This window comes from Trematomus bernacchii, unplaced genomic scaffold (assembly GCF_902827165.1).
Source record: "Trematomus bernacchii unplaced genomic scaffold, fTreBer1.1, whole genome shotgun sequence".
NCBI lineage: Eukaryota > Metazoa > Chordata > Actinopteri > Perciformes > Nototheniidae > Trematomus > Trematomus bernacchii.
This window is the reverse complement of record NW_022987828.1, coordinates 5890944-5914227: the sequence shown is the minus strand read 5'-3', so window position 1 is coordinate 5914227 and position 23284 is coordinate 5890944. Positions and strand designations below refer to the sequence as shown.

Here is a 23284-nt window from a genome sequence, read left to right as displayed (position 1 = left end):
TCCTCACTCTCACCTCAACCTTTTCGAATGAGCATTTATTGTCTTGTTAGGAACAAATCGGTTCCATTATTCGAGAAAATAAGGCTCTAAGCATGAGAGCTGGCAGCCGTCATATATTTGTTCACACAGCCATTGACTGAATTAGCGAGTACAGCGTGTTGCGCTTTCTCTCTCTCTCTCTCTCTCTCTCTCTCTCTCTCTCTCTCTCTCTCTCTCTCTCTCTCTCTCTCTCTCTCTCTCTCTCTCTCTCTCTCTCAGCCCATCACCACAAACAGATGGTGACTGGAATGTGTTAGAATAGACACATCGAGTTGTGCTACCTTTTATTTTCAGTCATACATATTCATACATACATTTTCACTTTTCTTGCCTCATTACAAGGCAGTGTCACCACTAGGTTAAAAATGATTTTGTATCGGAAAAGAATAGGTCCACAATTAAGGAAAAATGTAGACCTTTTCTTGTTGATCTTAATAATGAATCCCCCTTTGATCCCTGTGGTATTTATTTTCTCATCTAACTCTTGGCAAAAAGCGAAGAGTATTTCAAATAGTTCTGTATAAAGTTCAGTTTTTTGGCCAATTTGACCAACACCAGTCCAAGAAAAAGACTTCAATGTAAAGGAAAGTACATTTAATTTAACAGTCCAACTTAATATAGAATGTGAAACCAATACAATACAAGGACAGATATTATTTGCATGCATTGTAATTCTAACAACGGCTTCCTTACCTGCGAGTCATTTGTCTGTCCTTGTTTCATGTTCCATCTTCATTCCTCTCATCTCTGTGCATCACATACAAGTTAATACAAACGGTAGTATCTTTATTCTTTACACATAAACAGATGCATAAGCAGAGAGTATTCACTAAATGGACTAATGCGTATTCTATTAGGAGTGTCGTGGCTGCATAAACATTGTTGCCAAAGGTGATAAACTTGGCAGATCAACAAAAACAAACAGCTGCCAGTTTTTATTGCGCCCGAGGCTGCAGCCCAGGACTGCCTAATGTGTAACAATCACCGTGGATCCATGTGTGGAGTAATGGCTAAGAGACGGCAAGACAGCTGCAAAGTCTTTAAGCACCTTAGACTCCATCCTTTGTGCAAAGCAAAAAGTAGTGGATCTTTTCTTTTTTCATCCGTAATCTGTATTTGAACGTTTTATCAGTGGCATTGACTAAGAAACGCATCAACCTCCGTGGAAGGCTTTGGGATTTTGACTCTTTAGCTGGCAACAGGCTAGTTACTCAAATGGCTTTGAGAGCACTTTTGGCAAAGGCTGCATGAACATCAGTGGCTTTCACTGAGTTTCCAGCACTCATCACTTCCAAATCTTAGGTGCAAATAAACACGAGATTTAGTTTTAAGAAAGAATGGGAACACGTTGAAATAGGGGATTATATTTAAAGCTTTTCCCAATTCCTCAATTATTGTATCATCATTTTATTCTTGGCAATAATTCTTGAATGACAAAGATCCCTTCATTTGACTGACTATCCATTCCTTGAATGTTTAATTTGAGCTTTGTATTTTTGATGAAAAGCCCATTGTCAGTTTACAGTAATTTATATTTTCTAATATCTTTTGCATTAGATTGATACAGCAATACTTCATGTAACCTCAACAACTAATCTTTTCGAAACTCGGTACTAAGCAAGAGTCGGCAGCTTTAAAGTTGAAATACGCACCGAGCTCCTCTCCTGACTGATGAAGGGCCCGAACGTGTCTGATGGCTGAGTCCAATCTTCAGTCCTCTGGGAGCAGATTCCCGAGCCTACTGCTCTGCAAAGAAGTAGAAAGTAAGAAAAATGCTTTTTTGCAGAAAGGTAAAGGGAGCATGATTTTAAATGGTGCTAGTACTGCAGAGTTGGACTGTCTATTATTTCTACAATACAGCTGAACAGCACTTCAGCACAGATTTCAGCATCACTGTGGAACAAACTCAACCAGCGAATATCTTTTTGACCAACCTCTTCAGGCAACTAGTTGTTTATCATATCATAATATGTGAAAACATAGGTTGATAAGCATGCTTTTCCCATTTTAAAAACGTTTGGATGAAATGTTTTATTAAATCTACAGTTTTGATTCTATCAAAAACATATTGCTCCTCCGAAACCTATAATACAAATTTAAATTATTTTGCAGAAATTAATATAATTTGTTTTCAAAGTTTACAATAACTTCAAAGGGCAAACAGTTTGTCTTTTGACACATACAACTTTAAGATCTTTTTGAGACTTATTATTGACTGACTCAATGGATTCGGAGAAAGATAGGAGCTTTTCCACTTCTTCACAAGTATTTATTAAATGGGGCGAAGCCTGCGAGCTAGTTCAGGCAGTCAACTCGAGCACTTATGCTGCATTCATACATAACGCCCCTTGCCACTCTACAACCAAGAGTCTCCTTAATATGCCGCTCTATTTAACCTGCCAGATCTCTCTCCATGCATTGCTTGCTGCGTTCGTGCCCTGCTATTGCGTTCACATTGCTACCGCTGCTGTGTTTCATGTTGCTGCTGCTTGCCTGCCCCACCACCACCCCAGCTTCCATCCCAGCATCCACCTGTAGGCTCGGGGGGTTAGTTATTTAATCATCACTCATCGTGCTATGTATATCTGTGGAGTGATGATGTCCGAGCCTAGTCGCCAAACTCAACTATATACTGCTTCTAATAAACATGTTAAAGAAACACGTGAGTTGTCTGACTGAACTGATATTATTGTTGGTGTTGCTGTCCGATCACTTCGCGTGCCACACTGCATTTGTTTCCAAACAAACAACGCAAAGAGACAGGGATAACATATTTTCAGGTTTTGATTTTCATATAAACAAGATGGATCTACTTGCTCATAATATTCTCAGCAGCATGGCTATTGCTAGCAGCCGGTTTACCGCCCAAAGTAATAATGGAGAATGGAGAAGTCTATTTTCTTTACAAATCACACACTAACTCAAACAACTATTGGTGCTGTAACTTGCTCTTCTGGGTCAGCTTTGTTCATACATCTTTTTATGTATTACTATTAACAGCAAAAGTGTGCAATTAAGATGGTAAGCCTTTGAATACATTTTCAAAAGAATTGCACCTTCAGAAGAAATGTCAGAAGAAGAGCATGAATTATGAATAGGCCTGCAGCTATCTGTCCATGGGGATTAAATGGAGCTGCATTTGCAAAGCTTTAAAACACAGGTTGGGGTGAGAAATATAAACAAATAGGATTTAATGCAGAAACAGCAGAAAGAAAAGATACAAATGACTAAATGTAGGTATGGTGATAATATTACTTTTGTTTACTTAAGTTCTGCAGCTTTGCTTTTTTACATTTTGTTTGTACAATGCATACCCAACCTACACTTCTCCTCAAAGCAGCCTTACTGTGATACTCTGCTCCTCAACTGGCAGATGATAAATGACCTCCAATCACACTGCACTTTAGTAAGGGTTTCTTTCCTTTATTCCTTTTGTTTCCACTCTTTTAATTGCATGTCTTCGCTTTATTGTGTTTTAAATGAGATGTCAGATTTATAAAAACTGCGTATTAAACCATTTTTAGTTGATGTTAATGAGCTTTAATGGTGCATTCGTAAGATGGAAATTATATGTCAATCCTCTGATAGTGTGCACAGTAGGGCAAGAAAATATTATTCTTAAAGGTCACCTATTATGCAGAATCCACTTTTGTATGTCTTTTATACATAAACATGCGTCCTCTCTGTGTAAAGAGATTCTGAAAGTTTCAGGAAAAAAGATTCTCTCTTTTTGTCCTGATCCATTTATATAAAAACCTGTCAGAAAATGAGCTGATCAGATTGTGGCCACTTTATGATGTTATAACGATTTTTTGGCTTGTGTAACCATTAGCCAATCACCAGCCAAGGTACCCCCCCCCCCCCCCCCCCCCTTATCACCTGAAGCCATTGTGTTCTTTTTAACCAAATATCTCACAAAGGGGCGTGGGGAGTGGCACCTTATTTTCTGTTTGGTATTTGGAGCCAAACACTTCAGAGACATGTTTTGTATATATCTGAGACCTATAATATATTGATGAAAAACAGTATAATAGGGGACCTTTAATCCCAAAAAATTGACAAGTTCAATTGTTAGATAACATTTAGTATCGAAATCAACACTTATCCATTAACCAATAGGAAGTTGGGTGTGTTTTAAACTGTAAGCCATTAGTCAGAGTAACAATTTAACGTCTTTGCAAATTGGTGGGTAAATTAAATCCATCATGAAGGCAGAATGAGCTAAACCTTCAGATTTAAATGTTAGACCTAAATGATTACAACAACCCTCGCTTCAAGTGTTGTAATTTGCATTGAACGTGACAAACTAACAACATAATAATAATATTTCCACTCACCTGTAATGGTGGTCTCTGCTTTGACCAAATCACACAGTAGTGTGTTTCTTTAACTAAAGAGAAAAACAAAGAAATATAAGGAACGTGTTACTTTATTATTATAATGTATCATCAATAATAAATAGGTGACAGACTTCATGCAATATGTAACAAAACAAGCACAGAACATTTATACCATTTCATCACTGTGAAAAAAGTAAACCAATTCAGAATATCTTGAAACTTTATGAGTTTTGGAATGTTTGGAATTTATTCACTGATGTTTAGTTTCCGGACATTATTTTTAGTATCTTTTATTATTTTTCTTTTAAATCAGTTTAGCTGAGATTCCTTATGGACTATTTAGTCAGCGATAGGAAGGGATTTTATTTGGCGTTAAAAAGGGCAGGTTTACTTTTTTTTAAGTGGCAGTTAGCATTTTGCGATTATATTAGTATTATTATTAGGGTTACCTGCTTAGTGTTTAGTCTTCTTTTCAGTCCCGTGATCTACACTCTTAATGTGGGTCGGGCTTCAGGTGTACTAATCAGAGGAGAATTCAAATGTCTAAAATGGACGTCAGCTGTGATGCACGGAAACTGTATATAAACAGTGCATATATACAGCTTTTCTCAGGTTAAATGACAAAATGCAGAAAGAGGTTAGCAGAGACAAGGATGAGACGCAGATAAAAGACACACTGAGTGCACACTATCAGAGTGAACATCAAGATCTACTTCCTGTATGGCCCCATTATGCTCTTCACGAGGCAGCTTCAAACGCCGTGGGTATTATTATGACAGTAATATATGGGGACTTCTTACCTCTTTTAACTCCATATCATTCTCAGAGTCAATCTGTGTCTCTTTAATGATGTAAAACCTCACAGAATGGATTAAAGAAAGAAGTTTATTAGTTTCCAAATGATCAAAGATTCAAGGACGATTGAGCAGGAATATAAATTATTTAACAAATGAGTGGTTTGGGACAGGTTGGTGGGCTTTCTTTATGAAACGAGTTAGCCGCTACCTGGAAGCACATGTTATTGTTAACAAAAAATACCGATTAATAGCTCCTATTTAGAGAGTCTTACACACTGCGTTGAGGTTTATGTTGTTTTTATTAAATGCTTTATGTACAAATACAGGTTACACACAGAACAAAGCACGCATTAGAAATGACACACTGTACATTGCTGTTTGCTTTCAAGCAAAAAGCGAATTTTTTTTTCTTTCACGATTACGGTTTCACACATCATTTAATTCACAATATAACTAAGGCTAACTTTAGTCGTATCAACTCAGTTTTAACATGAAGTCATCTGAGGTTCATATCGCTATCAGTTAGGCTTAGGGGGAAACTTGAGGTGCGATTTCGATTTCGGAAAAACATTTTATATTATGAGTCCAGGCTATTTAGTCACTTAGCATTCAGGTATTCAATTCTGGACAATGTTTGGTTTCCATCTGTTGCCTTTAATGGAGTTTGTCATTTGTCATTTGGGCTCAGAGCGATTTGTGTTTCTCTGTCTGTCACCATAAGAAATATGAACAGTTAAAGCCACAGCTGGAATCAAAACAGGAAGTGAAGCGTCTGCAGACAAACACTTTATCTGCAGACGCTTCAAAAGACAAATTAACCACAGAACTGATTTTGATTTATTTTCAAACAAGCCAAACAATTAACACATTTTGTGGAAGAAACATGTCTGGTAGAAGCGTGTCAGAACCTAGCTGTAGGGTATGAGTCTGGGAAAGATCCACTTAAACCAGACTGAGCCTAGAGCCAGACCAATCAGTGAAGTGTGGAGGAAGGGGACGGAGGTTGAAAAAAGCTCATTTTAAATTTGAGGTAACGTTGGATTTGCAGCTGTTCCTAGTTTTCAGACCCATCCCGTCTTTACGCTCATTTTGAGTGACCCACAATAAGCTAAGCCGATGTGGACGCAATTTTTCTTTACCATGGATAAAATACTTTTGCACCTTGTAGTGTGTCATAGTGGAAGACAATAGACATGGGATGTTTCACACACTTTTCAATATTCTAATCTACCTTTTAATACTGTGTTGAATGGCGTTGACGCATAGGAACAAAGAAATTATGAATATGACAAATATGAGCACCTTAAAAGGCACACATATTGTTTTCCGGGCATTACAGGCGTTGGCTAGTTAACCCTATTATTAACTGCACTAAAGGCAATGAATGGAAACTATTTCTCAAAATCTCAAACATTACTCTGCAGTTTAATGTCAGAAATCTGAAATATTAGTATTTACTTTTTTTGGGAGGGGGCAAGGGCAGAGGGGGGGATGAATTTAAAAGCTAAAAACAACCTTCCCCTACATGAATGAATGTCTCTTCTTTTTTTTACCTCTGCATTTATAAAAACTGAATACTTCAATAATGTGTTACATATCAGGATTTTGTGCTTAATGGGGTTTTTTTTTGTATCCAAAGGAGACAAACAAAAAAGGGAAACATTTCAACATTTTATGAGGAATTTAAAAAATATATAAAAAGTTTGAAATAGGTCACATATCTGGAGCACCTTCAGTATCTACCATAGGGATGTTTTCTGTAGCCCCCTCTTGTCAGCCGTAAAACAGGGGCTTTGTGACTTGGACGGGAAGTCCCCCAGTCCTCCTCTGCAAAAAGAGTTAACACACATTGAAGGCAGCTGCTTCGTTCACTGTGCTGCCATAACTTCTGTAAGCTCGGGTGTTTCATACCTTCCTTTCACAACCCGTTTAACTAAAGCCAAGAACATTCAAACCAGCAAATTCTATCCCAGCGTCTCCCCACAGAAAATACATTTCATAAGCACTTGCCCTCTGTTGGCCCACTCCTGAGATCTGACTGTCAGCAGCCCCTTCCTTGAAGCCAAATTACATAAAGATGGCACCTCTGCTGCATGGCACATTGCACTGCTTCCAAATAAGAAAGTGTTTCTGGAGCAGAAAATCAAATCATTGCCCCCTTGGTTTTGGGTTTGGTACGACCTCAACACCCCAATGCACAATTCATCGTGCTGAAAATGAATGAGCCTGCAGACCCTCTGTGACGACCAGCTTACTGCACCGCGCCGCTGTCATGGGACAACAAACGTTTGGTGATTTTAAAGGTTTTGATTCAATTAAAGGTGTACATGTTTTATTAATGGTTTGAGGAATGTAAATATGCTTGTGCTTATCTGACAGCAGTGAGGTGTGCACAGCAGTGGTAAATAAGCCAATAGTGACAGCTTTTCTGGAATAAGCCAATGAGGGCACATATCCAAAAGGCAAAAACACTCCACCTTTTACAACGGGCATCGGTTCTCCCCCTGAGCTTCCTCTGGCACATTTACTGTTCTAGTCAAAGGCAGCCCGTAGCCATGGAGGGAGGAGGGGTGGTGCATGCAGGAGCCCCCCCCCCCCCCCCCCCCCATGGTGATGATTAGATTCTGTGCTTCCCAACATCTTTTAAATATCAGTACAGTAGCAGACAGCATTGTTTGGCCAAAACTCTTTTCTTGTGAGGAATTTAAATGAGGTCCAAGGATGTTTCTCAAAAAGTCTGATTTTAAAATCATACACTGTGTCTTGTCTACAAATTCAACTAATTAAATTCAACAAAAGGGGGAAATTGCTTTTGTGAAATATTACTGGCTTAAATTCAGGTGCAATGATGACACTGGAAAACATGTCATGTGTTATCGCAGATATTGCTGTATGTGCTAAACTGACTATGGGATGATAGGATGGCGTGATGTGATTTTATCACGGATTGCAATTAAAAACACAATAAGTTATACAATGTGAATTTCCATTAATGCAATAATTATAAATATCCTCACTTTAGTGACTTGAAAGACTTTCTCAATATCGTTAAGAAGGAATAAAACATTTTTGAAATACAGAAATTGTCTTGCAAGAAATCCCAGGCTTCCAAGATGTTTCATTATTTAACTTTTATTAATGCAGCTGAACCTTAGGAATTATCATAACCTTATTTAAGATTGTTTGTTTGTGCCCTATCTTAATTTTCAAATAACCTACCAATTAATAATGATTTCCATTAACTAACTTCATTTATGCTTTCATAGTGTTATATTACATAACAGCAAACTATTGACAGTGGGAGCAAATAGAGAGAGAAGAGATGACACATGAAGGGTGTGACTCATATTTGTATAGATGTTCAGCTTACAAAAATAAACAGTACTTACCATAGTTGTTATAGGATTCATCACTGTTGCCATGTCCATAATCATAATATTCTGAAATACTAAAAGAGGACACATTGAAAAGAGTTAATATCAAGAACAACAAGCATTTGTCAAGAATCCCGTAAAATATTAAAAGGTGCTGACATATTTTCTTTAGGTAAAAATAATTTTAAATATACATGAGGTTGGCAATGTGTTTCATCTTATCATCATATACTTTCTTAACATGTCACACAAAGCCATGTTTTTGCAAAGCTCTGTAATTTCCAGTAAGCGCTGGGCACTAAAGTTTTCAGCAACTTTACTAAGAAGTATTTCTTCAGACAAACACACATTTGGAGCTGTAGTGAGAATTTACGGCAGCTTGACGGTGTACATTTGATTAAAAACACCTACAGTGCCATGTTGCTCGCTAATATTTTTTTAATTATTTTTGGATTCCAGTGAAGAAGTCTAAGATATTTAGGGTTTTGGATTCACAGACAAAAGGCCAATTTGTTTTGGGATTTATTAACAGTACCTTTTATCATATTTTATTATGAGTGACAGTGGACATATGGTGACTGTGCATGCGTGCGTATAAACTTCACCTCTTTGCCTGATTGCTGTAGTTTTCCTCGTAGGCTTCGTAACTGTCGTCGTCGTATTCTCCACCGTACCCATCGTCGTAGCCCTGCGAGGAAACACAGTTATTAAAGTCGACTTGCCTCCAAATCTCTATCCAGTCTAACTGGTTAGAGGTGAATGTAAAGCAATCAATACTTAGCTCCCGAGGCTAAGTCCATTACTTTGTGTCCATAATAAGAGAGGGAACAGGAACAATTTCTGTCCAACAGAGATTATTGATTCAGGCTTGCAGGGGAGCATGTCTCACTACTGGAGCGTAATAGACAGCTTCTGACTCTCACACTGCAATATGGATCTGAACTATTGATAAGTAGCTACTTGAGAAATGAGCACAGAAAGCCAGCAAGTAGAGTCATGTTAAATAACAATTAAAATGGCTTAGCAGCATGCACAGCAACAACAAAGACTTGCTGTATAAAGAATGTCACTGTTAGTATTTGTACCTCCCATGCTGCTGTGAAGCAAGAACACCTATCCATATATTACTCTAATTTGCATATTTCACTAACCGCACAGCTCTTCTGTTCTCTTCCAAAACAGATTCTCTGTTGTGTTTGATGAGAAATCTGACAGTTTCATTAATGCTATGTAATGTAATTGCGTAATAACAAAAAGATGTCAACATGTCGTTTTTGTTTTTCTTGTCAAATGGTCAAAGATGAATGCAGAGTACATTCTGTTGCAGGTTTGAGCCTCCAGTCCTAATATTCAGTTAAGAACTATCCACATCAGAAGACTCCGAGGCTTTGCATGTAACCTGGTTTTGAAACAATTCAAGTAACCATTATAACTTGGTTAGATGAACAAGAAACCACAGAGGGGCGTGCTAAGAAGCTTTTAACATCAAACTATTTTAATAGGAAATTGATTACTATAGCATCTCATCACTTGAATGATCAGTCGGTTTTCTTCTTTTTTGTATCACTGTTACACTTAAAGGTGTCATTTCCACAGGAGGTAGAAGAAGACATGTCCCCCTCACCTTTACAAATCCAATTGCTCATCAAAGTTGCTTTCAAATCAAGACTGTGCACTCGCAGCAGTTACGTTTTAGGAGCAGATATTATTACTTTAGGGCTCATGTCCTAGCAGGACGTTTTTTGGATAGAAAAAAATATGAATGTTATGTATTTAAAGCTAGTTCTCCTAGGACACTATTTGTATCTGGAAGCTAGTATTGGTCAGTTGAATGATAAAGCAGTAATTTATGTACCATTTTTATTCCAATCTAATTTCAATACTGTTAAATTTTTCTGTACACAATATAAACAATTTCATTATTTCTTAGATTGAGATGCATGTACATTTATATAAATGAAGGAAACACATCTGTCTTTAGATCGTTCACCCACTTCTGAAACCAAACCGTGTGTGGACTGATCTATCTGAAGAATGCACTCCACCCAATATTCAGTTTAATGGTTTATTCATGACAGAGGGGATAATGAATCCCGGAGGACAAAAGGTTTACGTAAACAGCTTAACCTGAATAACACCTCCACTGGAATAAGGCCAGAGTGTGTGAAGAACAGTAGACGTAGCCATTGTCTGCTCTTGTAATTGTGGGATCTCGCTCATTGAAGATATTTAGTGGAGTTTAAAGTGCTTATGTTTCTTTTTTCATCATGATCTAATCTCTTCTAATCCTTCAAAGCTTTGCTATTTAAAATCGAGCTCCATGTACTGTAGATGCATGCAAGTGTGCAGCTCATCTTAGAGATCGAATACATTTTAAATCAGCAGGATGGGATGTGTTGAAAGGCTTCAATAACCAGACAGGGTATAAACAGTCCATTATTCCTGTATGCCTGTAACAATAGAGTAATATCATCTTGCTTTAGGTGTCACTGCTTTCGGTAATGCTTTATGACACCAAAGCATATTGGTATGGAGGACATCAAGTGCAGCAACACAAATAAATTACATTTTCTTGTTCACACTCTCCCTCTAATGACGGGTATTGCTGACTCAAAAAGCTCTGGTTCCTGTGTGGCTTCATTTTTGGGAACATGAATTTGACTAAATTAAAGTTAGGGATTATGTCAGGGATTAAGTTGTTCAGGGGATCCAATACTTCTCCCTTTCTTGCATGAGTCTTTCCCCACAAAGGCCGAGTCAGAGACCTGCGTATCTCAGTAATTGACAGTTTTTTTGTTACAGTAGCAATCCCACGTGACAAATCGCTCCACGCTGGACTGTAAATGTGAAGAGATCAGTGGACTAATTTCAGTCAAATGTGTTATTATATAAACCTTCAGTCTTGATAGAGTTATGCAGGAATAAAGTAGTGTAGCCTAAGACTTGAGTTATTTATAGTAATATAGTATCATTTAAAGTGTGATTCTCTTTGTAGCCTTGTATACAAATTATGAAAAATAACTCAAAAACATTACAGTGATGCTGAATTCATTTGAACCCCTCTTGTGTCAGCATAATGTGTGTGTGTGTGTGTGTGTGCCATGAGTGTGTACCATGAGGAAGATATTTATAAAGTTATCTCGGTGTCCAGTTCATGCTTTTACATCTAGAGAATGTGAGGCTACTACACAGGATGGGTCTCTGCGTACACAACGTTATCTCTCTTATGCTTCCTGGTCACAATTACGTGGATTATACACAATTAGATTTTGTGGGATTGTAACGGAGGTGATCTCTGGGGCCGTAGATCTCTGCCTCCGTTATGTAGGATATAGCTTCATTATTGGCGAAGCATATTCATTTGTTCCACGCTAAAACATTGCACAGGAAGCATGTGAATATATGTAATTTATGCATCTATTTGTCACGATCTGTATGTTTTAGTTTGTCTGTCTCTGTTTGCTGTTTTAGTTTGAAAAGTGTTCCCCCTCCCGTCTTGTCTGTTGCTGGTGATTGCGTGTCTTGTTTGTCTGATTAGTCCTGTGTGTATTTAGGTTCTGTTTTCCTGTTAGTGTGTGTGTGTGAGATCCTTGTTGCTGGTGACTGTGTTCACGTGAGACAGTCATATTGAGGCTGTGTATCATGTACCACAAGGATGAATAAATGCCCACACCGGGTTGTATTTGAACTCTCTGCCTCTGCCTCCTTGCTTGGTCGGGCCGCTCAATGGTCAGCTTCACAGGGATATACAAATAATAGTACATTCCTTTATGTTGCTACAAAAAAGTCTGTGAGAACAGCTTGAAATATTTGTTTAACCTTTTTATTTGTAAAATGGGCAAATCTGAATAGCACTGTTAGTAAGAAGCACTACAACCCATGCAATATACTGTATATATAATCCTTTAATTCAGCATCAGCTCAGAAAGAACATAACAAAACATCTGTCTTATCTCTCAGCTGACCTCGGTATTCATTTGACATACGACACAGGCTTGGGTTCGACAAGGTGTTATGTGTGAATAGCCCGGCCCCTAATTAATGAGGCTTGATTCCACAAGTTTGACTCATCTGCAAAAACAATTAACACTGGTCCTTTTTAACAAGGCAGAGGGAATAAATCAAATGTTAACACAAGGGTGGAGAGTCCTCGCTCAGTGTAATTAGGACAGCAAGAACCTGAAGGCCCTTAGCACTGTGCTTCATTATCAATTGACAACCTGTATGGCCCCTGACAGTGACTGATCTTCATGGGGGGCTGCCTGTGAATGCCTCTCCACGCCTCAGAGTGTGCAGGAAAATGAGATTTGCAGCCTTTTGTCTCAGTGAATAGATGCTGCTCTTTACCGCTTTCTACCTGTGCAAATTCAAAAAAAGCAAGAGCCCTTTGTTGTTGGTTTAACGCCTGAAGTAGGAGTTCACTTTTGAATATAATCACTCAACTTGTGTCATGGTTAAATGTGAGAAAAGGGCTAATCTCTCCACGTGAGATTGATCCTTAAATGCTTTCAAGAAAGGTGACATTAAACAATATCGTGTTTGTCACTTTTTGGCTGAACGGATGCTCGAGAACAAAACAAACAGACAAGTCTTCAGATGTAATCGCAGTACTTGGTGTGCTTGTAGAGTTTAGCATTAAGCTTCTGTCTGCTTCTTCCTTCACACCGGGCTTCAGTGCCTGATGATATCCAACTGGAGCCATTATGCATTGTCCCTGAGTCTTTTTTTCTGTTATATAATCGAGTGGAAGTGTGTGTCATACAACTGTTTTAATAAACAGAAGGGGTCTGCATGGAGAATTTTAATTCTAATTTTAATCTAACAAATGTGAACTCAGCAGTGTATCGCAACCCATTGTTACAAAGCAATTAAAGGTGGCCTGAGAAACCGCTCTGCTACAAGAAATATACAGAATCTCACACATCTTTTATGTTCATGAAATAGATGATATGGGGAGAATTTCCCCCCCGTTTCAAAAGGGTGTCCTTTTGCCTTTTCCACAGTAGATAGATTAGATTTTTTTTCTTCAAAGCCTCCCAAAGCTCTGTGTTTAATCACATTATGGCATTTCCCGCACTGCCTCGGTATGGTTGCAGGGCTCAGGTTTAAAAACCAAGCTATGTGTTTCAATTTTTACCAGCAATTTGTACAATTCATGGTCGTCTGTCAGCGACAGATTCCTGCATGACTCTCCAGATTCCTCTCTTCTATCATCAGCCCTGACATTTAAAGATAAGATTTGATCCAGATGGGATTTGATCTCTAACATTAAACTGAGGCCATGGTCCCAGTCTATACAAAATGCCATCAATCACATCTTTAATCTCCCTCTGCTTTCTCTTTGCGCCTTCTTCACGGAGGAACTTATCCTGATCACAGTGCCACACTGCTGCTCTTTCCGGGGGATTAGTAACATTTATTCATTACGGCCTGTTTAAAAGTCACACAATCCTGGTTATTACTGGTAATTTTAGCAGATGCACAAACCTGCAGCAACTGAACCTACCTTAGTATGAATGTGCTTATTTGGAAACCATAAAATACACATAAAAAATTCATATTCTGAAAAGTGGCACCACATCGAATCACATGCTGTTTTTATATGAGCTCAATAGTGTGAAAACATGTTCTCTGGTACCAGTGGAAATCAAATAAAAAATGCAAATGACAGAGAAAAGAACGGCTGATTGCTGAACTCGTGGTAATTTATCTCTAGAAAATACCGAATGACAGATCTGCATTTCAGGCACTTTCACTGTCAGGAGGAATGACAGTGTTGTGCTTAGGTGGCCCACTTTTCATTTGTGAATAGATTATGTGCTTTGAATTCATTTTTCAATGCTCAGACTGTTCATAATTAATAAGAGACTCTTCACCTTAAAGGACCAGACTTCTTCTTTTTAAAGTGAAAACAATTCTGTGTGGATAACTGAATCACTGAAGTGAACATCAATTTATCTGAAATGATGCTAAAACCCCACCGGCACTTCAGCGTATGAGACGCAGATTTTTTACAGACACAAAGCAGATCATTTTGCTGCAATACGTTAACATCTCTCCTTAAAAGTCTGACTTCTAGATTAGAAGGGTTTCAATTGACGATGTGAAGAATCTGTTAAATACCTGGCTGACCTGGACTATATGTTTGGCTCATTGTGTGGAGGTGGTATTTATATATAGACTCAACCTCCTATAACCCACTTCACTTCTGAATGGTTGCTATCCTTTAAGAGGAACAATAATAGTCACTGTCACTGTATTAGTTTTACAACACTGACAGTGTGGCAGAGTCCATTCATCACTACAGCCTCCAGAGGAAGCCCTGTTACACGATGACCTGCTCCACAGCAGAAACACAGGAAATGTTTATAGGAACTTCACCCCAATGTATAAATAGTCTGTCAGTCATTTACTTTACACAATGACTGCAAACTACATGATTCATGAAAAACTGCATGCATACAGTATGCGCTAGTTATAGATAAGCAATCCTGGGCCATTTAGTCTCTGGCAGAAAATTGTAAAGCAATGTTTAAAACATTTTGTGCTTAAAAGGATGTAGGACAATGCAACTCCAAAATGCTGCAATGAAGGAAACAAAAAAGGGGCTGCATCAATGACCAATGGAAATTATCCATGTGCAGAATACTTGGCTTTAAATCAAGATATTTCCCCTGAATTATGAACTAATGTATTTTTATTAATAAGTTCCTACATGTAATTCATCATTTGTGAATTGGCAACCAGTGTGCTTTGACAGAATTGAAATAAGATGTTCCACATACTGATGGAGATTTTCTCAATACTTTGTGACTTAACTACAATGTTTGTGGTTCCTATGTTACCCCAAGTCCATTGATTTTCAATAAAGACGTAACTCAGGGGTGTCAAACTCGAGGCCTGGGGGCCAAATCCGGCCCGCGACTTCATTTTATGTGGCCCCACAAGAGCTTGCAAAAAATATGATATGTTTATTATACGGTTACGTGCTACTTTACAGAGGCACGTTGCCCATAAACTACATGTCCCACAATGCATCTCAAATTTGACTTTTTTCTCAGAATTTGATTTTTCTTTTTTTAAATGTAACTTTTTTTTCAAAATGTCACTTTTCTTTTTTTCTTTTGACATTTTTTCCAGAATTTGGCTTTTCTTTTTAAATCATTTTGTGACATTCTCACTGAAGAGACTTGCAATTATTTGCCCTAGACTTCTGCTTTCAGACGTAGTTAATTATGAAGTTATTACCCTATCCGATAATAATCCAATGCAGAGGCAATAATGTAATATAATACATTATTTTATATATATTAAATATTTATATATGTATTTTTATATAGTCTTAAAGGTACAACCGGCCCTTTGAGTGCAACCATAATGCTGATGTGGCCCGCAATGAAATTGAGTTTGACACCCCTGACGTAACTCATCAAAAATGTATAGTTTAACTTTTAAAAAGTCTTAATTTACTCAAACAGCTGGTCATAAGTGGCAGTTATTAGTCAATGATACCCAAACAGTATTAAACAATGCATTTTTGGGCACTATTTTCTGCTGTGGATTTATATACTCAAAGTTTCTACAGAAGCAGTGGATTAACTCAAAACGATAGTGCTGAAGGAAAATGTCCTTGAGGGCAACAGTGGGGCTCAGTGATGTGTTTTTAATAGTTTTGTTTTTTTAATGGGATTTGTTGGCAACAACACAAATACAATATCAAGGAAGAAATCTCAATAACCTTATCCTTGAATTACAATTTGGCCTTGATTTATTTCACAGTGTAAAGTCAAAACCCAAGTTAGGAGTGCAAATCTGCTTTTGGCGGGGCAGCTTTATACACTTTTAGTGAGTGTTGGACAAGTGAATTACTGCAGAATTCTGCAAACCTTAATGATAAACTCTAACTTGAGTCATTGCAAAACCAATTTCACAAACAAGGAGGAACAAAGGAGACTGAAAAAGAATAGAGCTGATGTAAAAGGATATAGCAAGGTGAGATTTGTGGCGGAAAGATAAGGATGAAACGTTCATAAATTATAAAGCATAAACGATACATGATAACTACCAGCTTCCTCGTGCTTTTCCCTTAAAGTGTCAAATCGATACCACCCTCGATTAGATGCAATTATGGACATTCTCACAGTATCACTTTTATGAGACAGACGTGACAGTCCATCAATCAATAGGCTCTGGAGAAATCTACACGATACCCTCACACATTACAGCATTTATTTGGCCATAGACAAACAGAGATGTTTCTGCTGCTGATCTATTATTGTGTTCAGCAGATTGTACAGGATTCTTGTAGGGGAATAACAACAAGCCTGCACAGCGTCTTGTATGCTCCGTGATTGAAAAAGCAAACAAACCTGGACCTTTGTATAAAGAGGTTGTGCTACGTTCTGGAAACATGCTCAAAGAAAATTGTTGTAATGTAGTAGAAAAAAAAAGTGAGATATAAGGGAAGAAAATGTTCCAGACAAACTCATCTTTCCATAATCCCCTAGTCTCTGCGCTCCCATCCTTCTTTCCAACCTCCAATTACAAAGAGAAGAAATGCCCCGCTTTTTACTCCTCAGAAATACACAGGCCCTACATCAGAACTCAATTTGGTTTGGTAATGAGACTGCGCTTGTGCATTTCCCCATGCAGACAGCCCAATCTTCAATTGCCAGCACACATGGGGGCTTTGCTTAGCAGGAAGGCTCTGAGGAAATAGACTGGTAAAAGCGTTGCCTTTTTTCATTTGGAGGAAACTTTGAGCTCACCTTGTGTAGTCTTTTCAAAATGACCTTGAGACATTTCAAAGGACAAGCTTACCTTTAAATAAGGCTTTGAGTGTGTTTTGATATGGATCCCAGCATTATTTCAAGTGATGTGAACAAAGACTTTATAGACCCCCGGTCAAGGCGTTACACTTCCAAGAGTTTCCTCTTTTTGCATGCAGCTATTCACAGTGCAGAGTTTCAGTGGTTTGCTATTATGTAACATCAATGTATGTTTATACAATCTTTAACTCAACGTGATCCATAGTACATATGCTCTCATTACTTGTGTAATACTATTCACATTTGCTTTACTGCAGTCTGTACCTTTCAGGCAGCCATTTTTATCAATCTATTTCACCACAGAATGAACATCTACTGGCTCTCCCGAGGGACTGTGAACTGGTGCAGATAGACTTCATATTATATGTGAGCATGATTCACATCATACCAAAAACATGTTTGCTTATCACATTTATCAAAGTCTGATATCAGAATGTGGATGCTTTCTGGAATTAACCTTTGGATTTTTTTACTTTTCATTTTACCCCATCAGAAGGTAAGGTATCATTTCATAACTTCCTCCATGTTTCTTTTTTAAATACAAGATGGTGTAAATATGCAATTAGTTTGACAGGAGAACATTTTTAATGCACAGCAGTCAAAGATAGTACCAGTTAGAGCAAGTGATGGATAGATTTGTCACAGCAAATGGAGCTCAACGCTGACATATCTCAGCACTCAATACAGTGAAACCTGAGCTAAAATGTGTCTGTACGTGTACACGGAAAGGTGCTAAGCTTACAGCCTTTTGTGGACAGGAAAATCTAGCTGTCCCGTAATAGAATGCCTCGTCCATGGGACAAAAGTTGCAAAGGTGACATCTTGAGACAAAACATTCCTCTTTATAGCAGCAAAGATACTTCCATAAAACACCTAAAATGTATTTAGGTTAATTTACTTTTGAACAGAACTAAAGTAATGCATTCAACCAATTATCATAATTCATTGATAGATTAATTAATTGTTTTGTTTAATATTTATCAGCAAATGGCCTTGTTTTTGGCTTGAAGGTATGTGGGCCAAAGAATATCTATAGTTTGAAAATGTTTTGGGAAAAGAGGAAAGGGAATTGTTATGAAACTACATACCGAGCCATACCAAGGATGCTTATCAACTTTTAATACAAGCAAGTAGAATTTAATATTATTCTGATATGAATGGGAATCAATGGCTGCCTAACAGATACCAACATTGTTGCAAACATAATTATGGAATGCATTTAATTTAAGTTAATTAAATACAAATTGTCAAAGTTTCCTTCTTGCCCTAATTATTCCAGCACATGTCCCTGAATACCTTACCTCTCCTTGTAAAATAAAGACTCATCCAGATTCTCATTAAGGGGATTAAAACCTGTCTTATATACTCGCAGTGAAAGTCACAGCCATACTTTTCAGTGTGTGCAAAAAGGATTGGACTTACATAGTCGTCGTATGACTCATGTGTGACTGCTAACAGCAGGGGTCTGTATCCTGCGCTCCCTGCTGCCCCCCTGGCTCTCGGGGCTTGTACCTCCCTCGTGAGAACAGTCGTAGGTAGTTTGCCGTGCGTCGCTGCTGCTGTCCCCCGAGGTGCTGCTGCACTCCTCCCTGTGCCTCTGTGGCCCCTGGAAAAGCGTCAAACAGACAAACATTTGCCTTAAGAATCTCCCCCCATAACATTTTATGCAGTGATTTAAGTGAAAAGTGGGGTTAAGACATTAGGGAAGTTGTTCATTCCCTTTTATCACTGCATATGTGCATGCTGCCTCAGTAGGTGGCTGCCGTACAGTCTGCTCGGGTGAAACACAAGATAAGCATAACCTCCGCTGGCACTGAGGTAGATCTTGTAATGATCAGAGGGCTCAAGAGTGTCACTTTGTGTCTCTCTCAGCTTGTCAAACATGCCTGTGGGATGCAGCGTGCTTATTTCAATAACACGGTGGAGCAGTGCCGAGTCTTTGTACAAAATCACACCTCCATCTGCCTGAAGCTGCACAACACTGTAGAATTACAAAGACCTATTCAGCACGGTCCAGAAAAGAGACTATAGAAGCCAAAGGACATGGGCAGGCAGGAGCATTTAAGGTGGATTGTTTCTTTTATGGGGGGATATGACTGTCCAGTGGCAGAACCACAGAAAACACTGCAGGGATTGAAGGGTGGGTTTAGCATTGCTAATCTGTCTATTGTCCGCTAATTTCGCATTTTTAACAGCGGCATGATGTAGGTGGGCTAGGATACCCTTTCTTCCTCTGGCACATCCTTCACTAGGTAGCAGCCCATTGTGATCCAAAAATACATCCAGTCAAAGGGGAATTACTGGTGCATATTTTTCATGGAGATGAACAATAATTGCTTATCGTTGTGCTATAAGGAGAAAATCAAGGTAGGGAAGTGGTGGTGGTGACTTTAAATTGTTAGCGTCAGGATTTAGCTCATTTATGCTGCCTGAAATTAGGCCAGGTTTTCATTGCACACCGTACCTGGTTACTCCTTAGGGACCGCCACGGCAAAGGTAGATTACGGACAATTTGCTCTAAAAACACATTTTAGAGGAGACTTGAACCGGCCGACGTTTCATACGAGCAGCTGCATGCATGGCTAAGCCGATCAAATGTTCTCTGACTTTAAGTTATTTCTGTAGCTGCTCCTGTCTGTATCCTAAAATCCCCATGAGCTACAGTAGAGGATGTGGAAATCAACTCAAGACACAACTTGAAAAAAACATTAGTAAAGGATAAAACTTTTAAAAAACGAATTACAACCTGATCAAGTTTTGATGAACCATTACATTCACCATAAAGCTGGCCAATTCCTTTTTAATTTTCTACGGTTGAGTTTTAGTATGCATCAGATTGCTACACATATAAGCTGCTAGAGGTTGACCTCTTTTAGGTGATGCATCAAAGAAACACATGAAAATGATTTACTCATCATGAGGATACTGCTCAGCCATTTATAACAGTCATATAATTATTCACAAGTAATATATACGCTCAACGGAGCCCCCCCACCAAGTGTATTATCACTTATTAATCTCATAATATATTTCTGCATGACAATGCGAAAATAAGAGTCCTCAAAGGGGATGGGGGATAAGACAAACTGCAGTTAACACAGCTGTCATTCTTGTGAAAATGACTGACCGGGAAAAAAATGTATGTCTTAACAATTAACTTCCCATTAACTGTCCCATGGCTCATTGTTCCCAACACGGCCATATAAAAAAATGGGCCTAGAGACGTGTTGATTTAAGCCCGGGCGATGCATCTGAGCAGACCAACCCCTACCTGTCACTCAAAGTGGCCACGTCCTTAGCTAAGCATAACTCCTAGCCTTTATATAATTGAAACAGTCAAGATATAAAAATGAGGGTCTACGGATTTCCAATTTTGAATTTCGCTGTAGATACCAGCCTGATAACATGTTTATATCTGCTCAAAAGTCTTAGTATTTTACCATGGTGTGTGTTGGAATTGATTTGATGTTGGAGCCAGCCTCAAGCACCAATGGTTGCCGCTTGGGTAAACAGTGTTAAAAGGAACTCTAAAGTTACATAAAATCCCCCTGACAATGGAGAAAACCCATTTATGCTCACCATTATGTACATATTAACATATTGAAGACAGATTCTTAACCTAACAGTAAAGAAATATTGGTACTCAGTCTTAGAGCCCTTTTTCTTTCACACCGCAGTATTGTAGTGCTTTACCCTGTGGATATGGTGGCTGCCGGTCGTGCACTCCTCACCGGCGCGCTCCTGCCTCGGCTCGACTCTTCGGAGCCGTTCAGCAGCGAGAGCTCTCTCAGCTGCTCCTGTCTGATCTCGTCATTGTAGTCCTGCGGGAAACAAAACACAGCAAGTCACATTTGTCTTCTGACTGCAACAGATGCTCGCAACAGCAGCAAATGTCATCTAATCAAAATTATCTTGACACGCACATAGGAAACACATGGCGTTGCTGAGTGTTGAATACTCAATGAAGAATATTTCCTTTTGGTTATGTTTGGACACAGCATGCTGGGAAGAGATAAGAATTGTAGGAAAAATCTATGTTCCTAAAAGAGCCTTGGATTCATTGTTAGCAGCAGTTAGTGGAACAACAGTTTTTTTGTTAAAGATTTTGCAGAACCAGTTTGAGTTTTTGACAACAAATTGGCTTCTGGAAGGATGGGAGAAGAAATGGAAGAAATAACTTGATACCAAAACCTGGATGTTACAACAACATATAAATATGAATTTAATATAAAAAACCTACTCCAAAGCAACAACAAAAACACACCTTATTTTGTTAAAAACAACTTTGTGTGAAATCTTGTTTTGTGAGTCTTCTCTATTTTTCTGAACCTGTTATCAAACATGATACGGATCATTACGCATCAGATAAGGGAGTGGACAAAGCAGTATTCATTATCTTGTCATTGCTGACAGATAAACGTGCATATTTCTCAGAAAGCACACCCACCTAGAATGTGGAGTATCGGACACAATATGTTTATAATGACAGCAAAACAACAGAGGCAGCAAAGGCTTTCTTTGGTCTTCAGTGGGTTTGACAGCCACATTTTGTAACTTTTGTTGGGTCTTAGTGACTGAATGACTGGTTGTCACACACCAAAAAACCTACGCCATCCAGAACACACAAACAAAGCTGGAATGACAACTTAGACCAAGTCTGCAAAATATATTTCCAGAAAAGACCGTTACAATTGAGTTAGAATATCATTATAGATTAGATTTCCAACTCTGAGTTGTGTCACCTTTTTTTCCCTAAGTCCTTATTTCATGATATTTGTTTTAATATGTTGTAAGCTCATCAACACCACACTAATGAATTAGTGTTTTCACACTGAGTTTGACAGTTTTGACACTGAATGTTACCAGAAAAAAGCCTATTATTAGTTAAAAGTTATTCAGTGTGAATGGGAAACATTGTGAAACTGATTTATTGTCCAATTGTGTGAAAGGAAAAATAAGTCATTATCAGAATGTAGTCTGGTGACTTTAACATCCAAATGTGCAATCACACTCTTCGTCAACTCGAAAATGTTGTTGGGTCAATCAGCATAAAGTCATTAATGTTTGACTTTTCTTATTATTTGTATTATTTTTCATTTTTTTCACCTTATGTTTGAGGAACACTATGCAGAATGAGCTTCAGTTTAAAAATTGACATCGTCGCTATAGTTTAGTAGCCAATAGTTGTTTAATATGCAACTTATACAAGTGTGGTCTGGAAACTTCCTCCAGTGTCCATATAGTGAGGATGGCCTTTTCAATGAAGTGAAATATCTTGTATCCACCGGTATAATTCTTTGGGTCTTTTGACCGATATTAACAGTGTGGAGCCGTGTTTTGTTGTGTGTACTCTGCGCTAACAGGTTGTGAGGAAGAAGCCTGCAAGCCGGTATACAAAGCTGTTATCACTGCAGACTTTGCAAATGTTTTACAAGGAAGAAAACACACTCGTTTGTTTAAACAAATGTAAAGCTTTAGTGAGTAACACTGAATGAAAAAAATCAAACGTTGCTTGTTTACAAGAACACTCCACAGGGACCCTTCAAACTTTGCATATTCATAGATAACGCAACGTTTTAATGAAGGAGAAGGAGTACATGATCTTGTTAAAAAACAGACACACATTGTTCTGTACACTATAGTATATGGCTAAATAATAACAACATTTCACATATTTGGACCTTCAACCTCTCATTTTGAAAAGTATGGGTTTCAATTCATTGTGGTGCTTTGTGGCAGCTTGATATTCTAGAGGTTCAATGATGCCAGATTATTGAGGAACTGCAAGCATCGAATATTTTGAATATTAAATTAAATGACATGCAGCATTCATCTCCAGAGCATTAATTTCTCCTTCTCTCCCATTTATTTCTCATGCTTTAACATCGAGACAGCCTATGTTTAAC

The 23284-nt window shown here is 38.3% G+C and overlaps 1 protein-coding gene across 1 annotated transcript in view; it reads right to left on the bottom strand.

Moving 5' to 3' along the window:
- Positions 1 to 719: 719 nt before the first annotated feature.
- The window catches only part of khdrbs2 (KH domain containing, RNA binding, signal transduction associated 2), a 60679-nt gene continuing 38114 nt past the window's right edge, over positions 720 to 23284 (bottom strand). Inside the window, exons 5-13 of the mRNA XM_034152530.1 lie at positions 21072 to 21199; positions 18801 to 18984; positions 9156 to 9238; positions 8566 to 8624; positions 8003 to 8005; positions 6907 to 7003; positions 4377 to 4429; positions 1692 to 1780; positions 720 to 786 (exon numbers count right to left, since the gene is read on the bottom strand). Coding sequence (XP_034008421.1) covers positions 6909 to 7003; positions 8003 to 8005; positions 8566 to 8624; positions 9156 to 9238; positions 18801 to 18984; positions 21072 to 21199 — 552 coding nt within the window. The 3' untranslated portion in view covers positions 720 to 786; positions 1692 to 1780; positions 4377 to 4429; positions 6907 to 6908. The remainder of the gene's footprint in view (positions 787 to 1691; positions 1781 to 4376; positions 4430 to 6906; positions 7004 to 8002; positions 8006 to 8565; positions 8625 to 9155; positions 9239 to 18800; positions 18985 to 21071; positions 21200 to 23284) is intronic.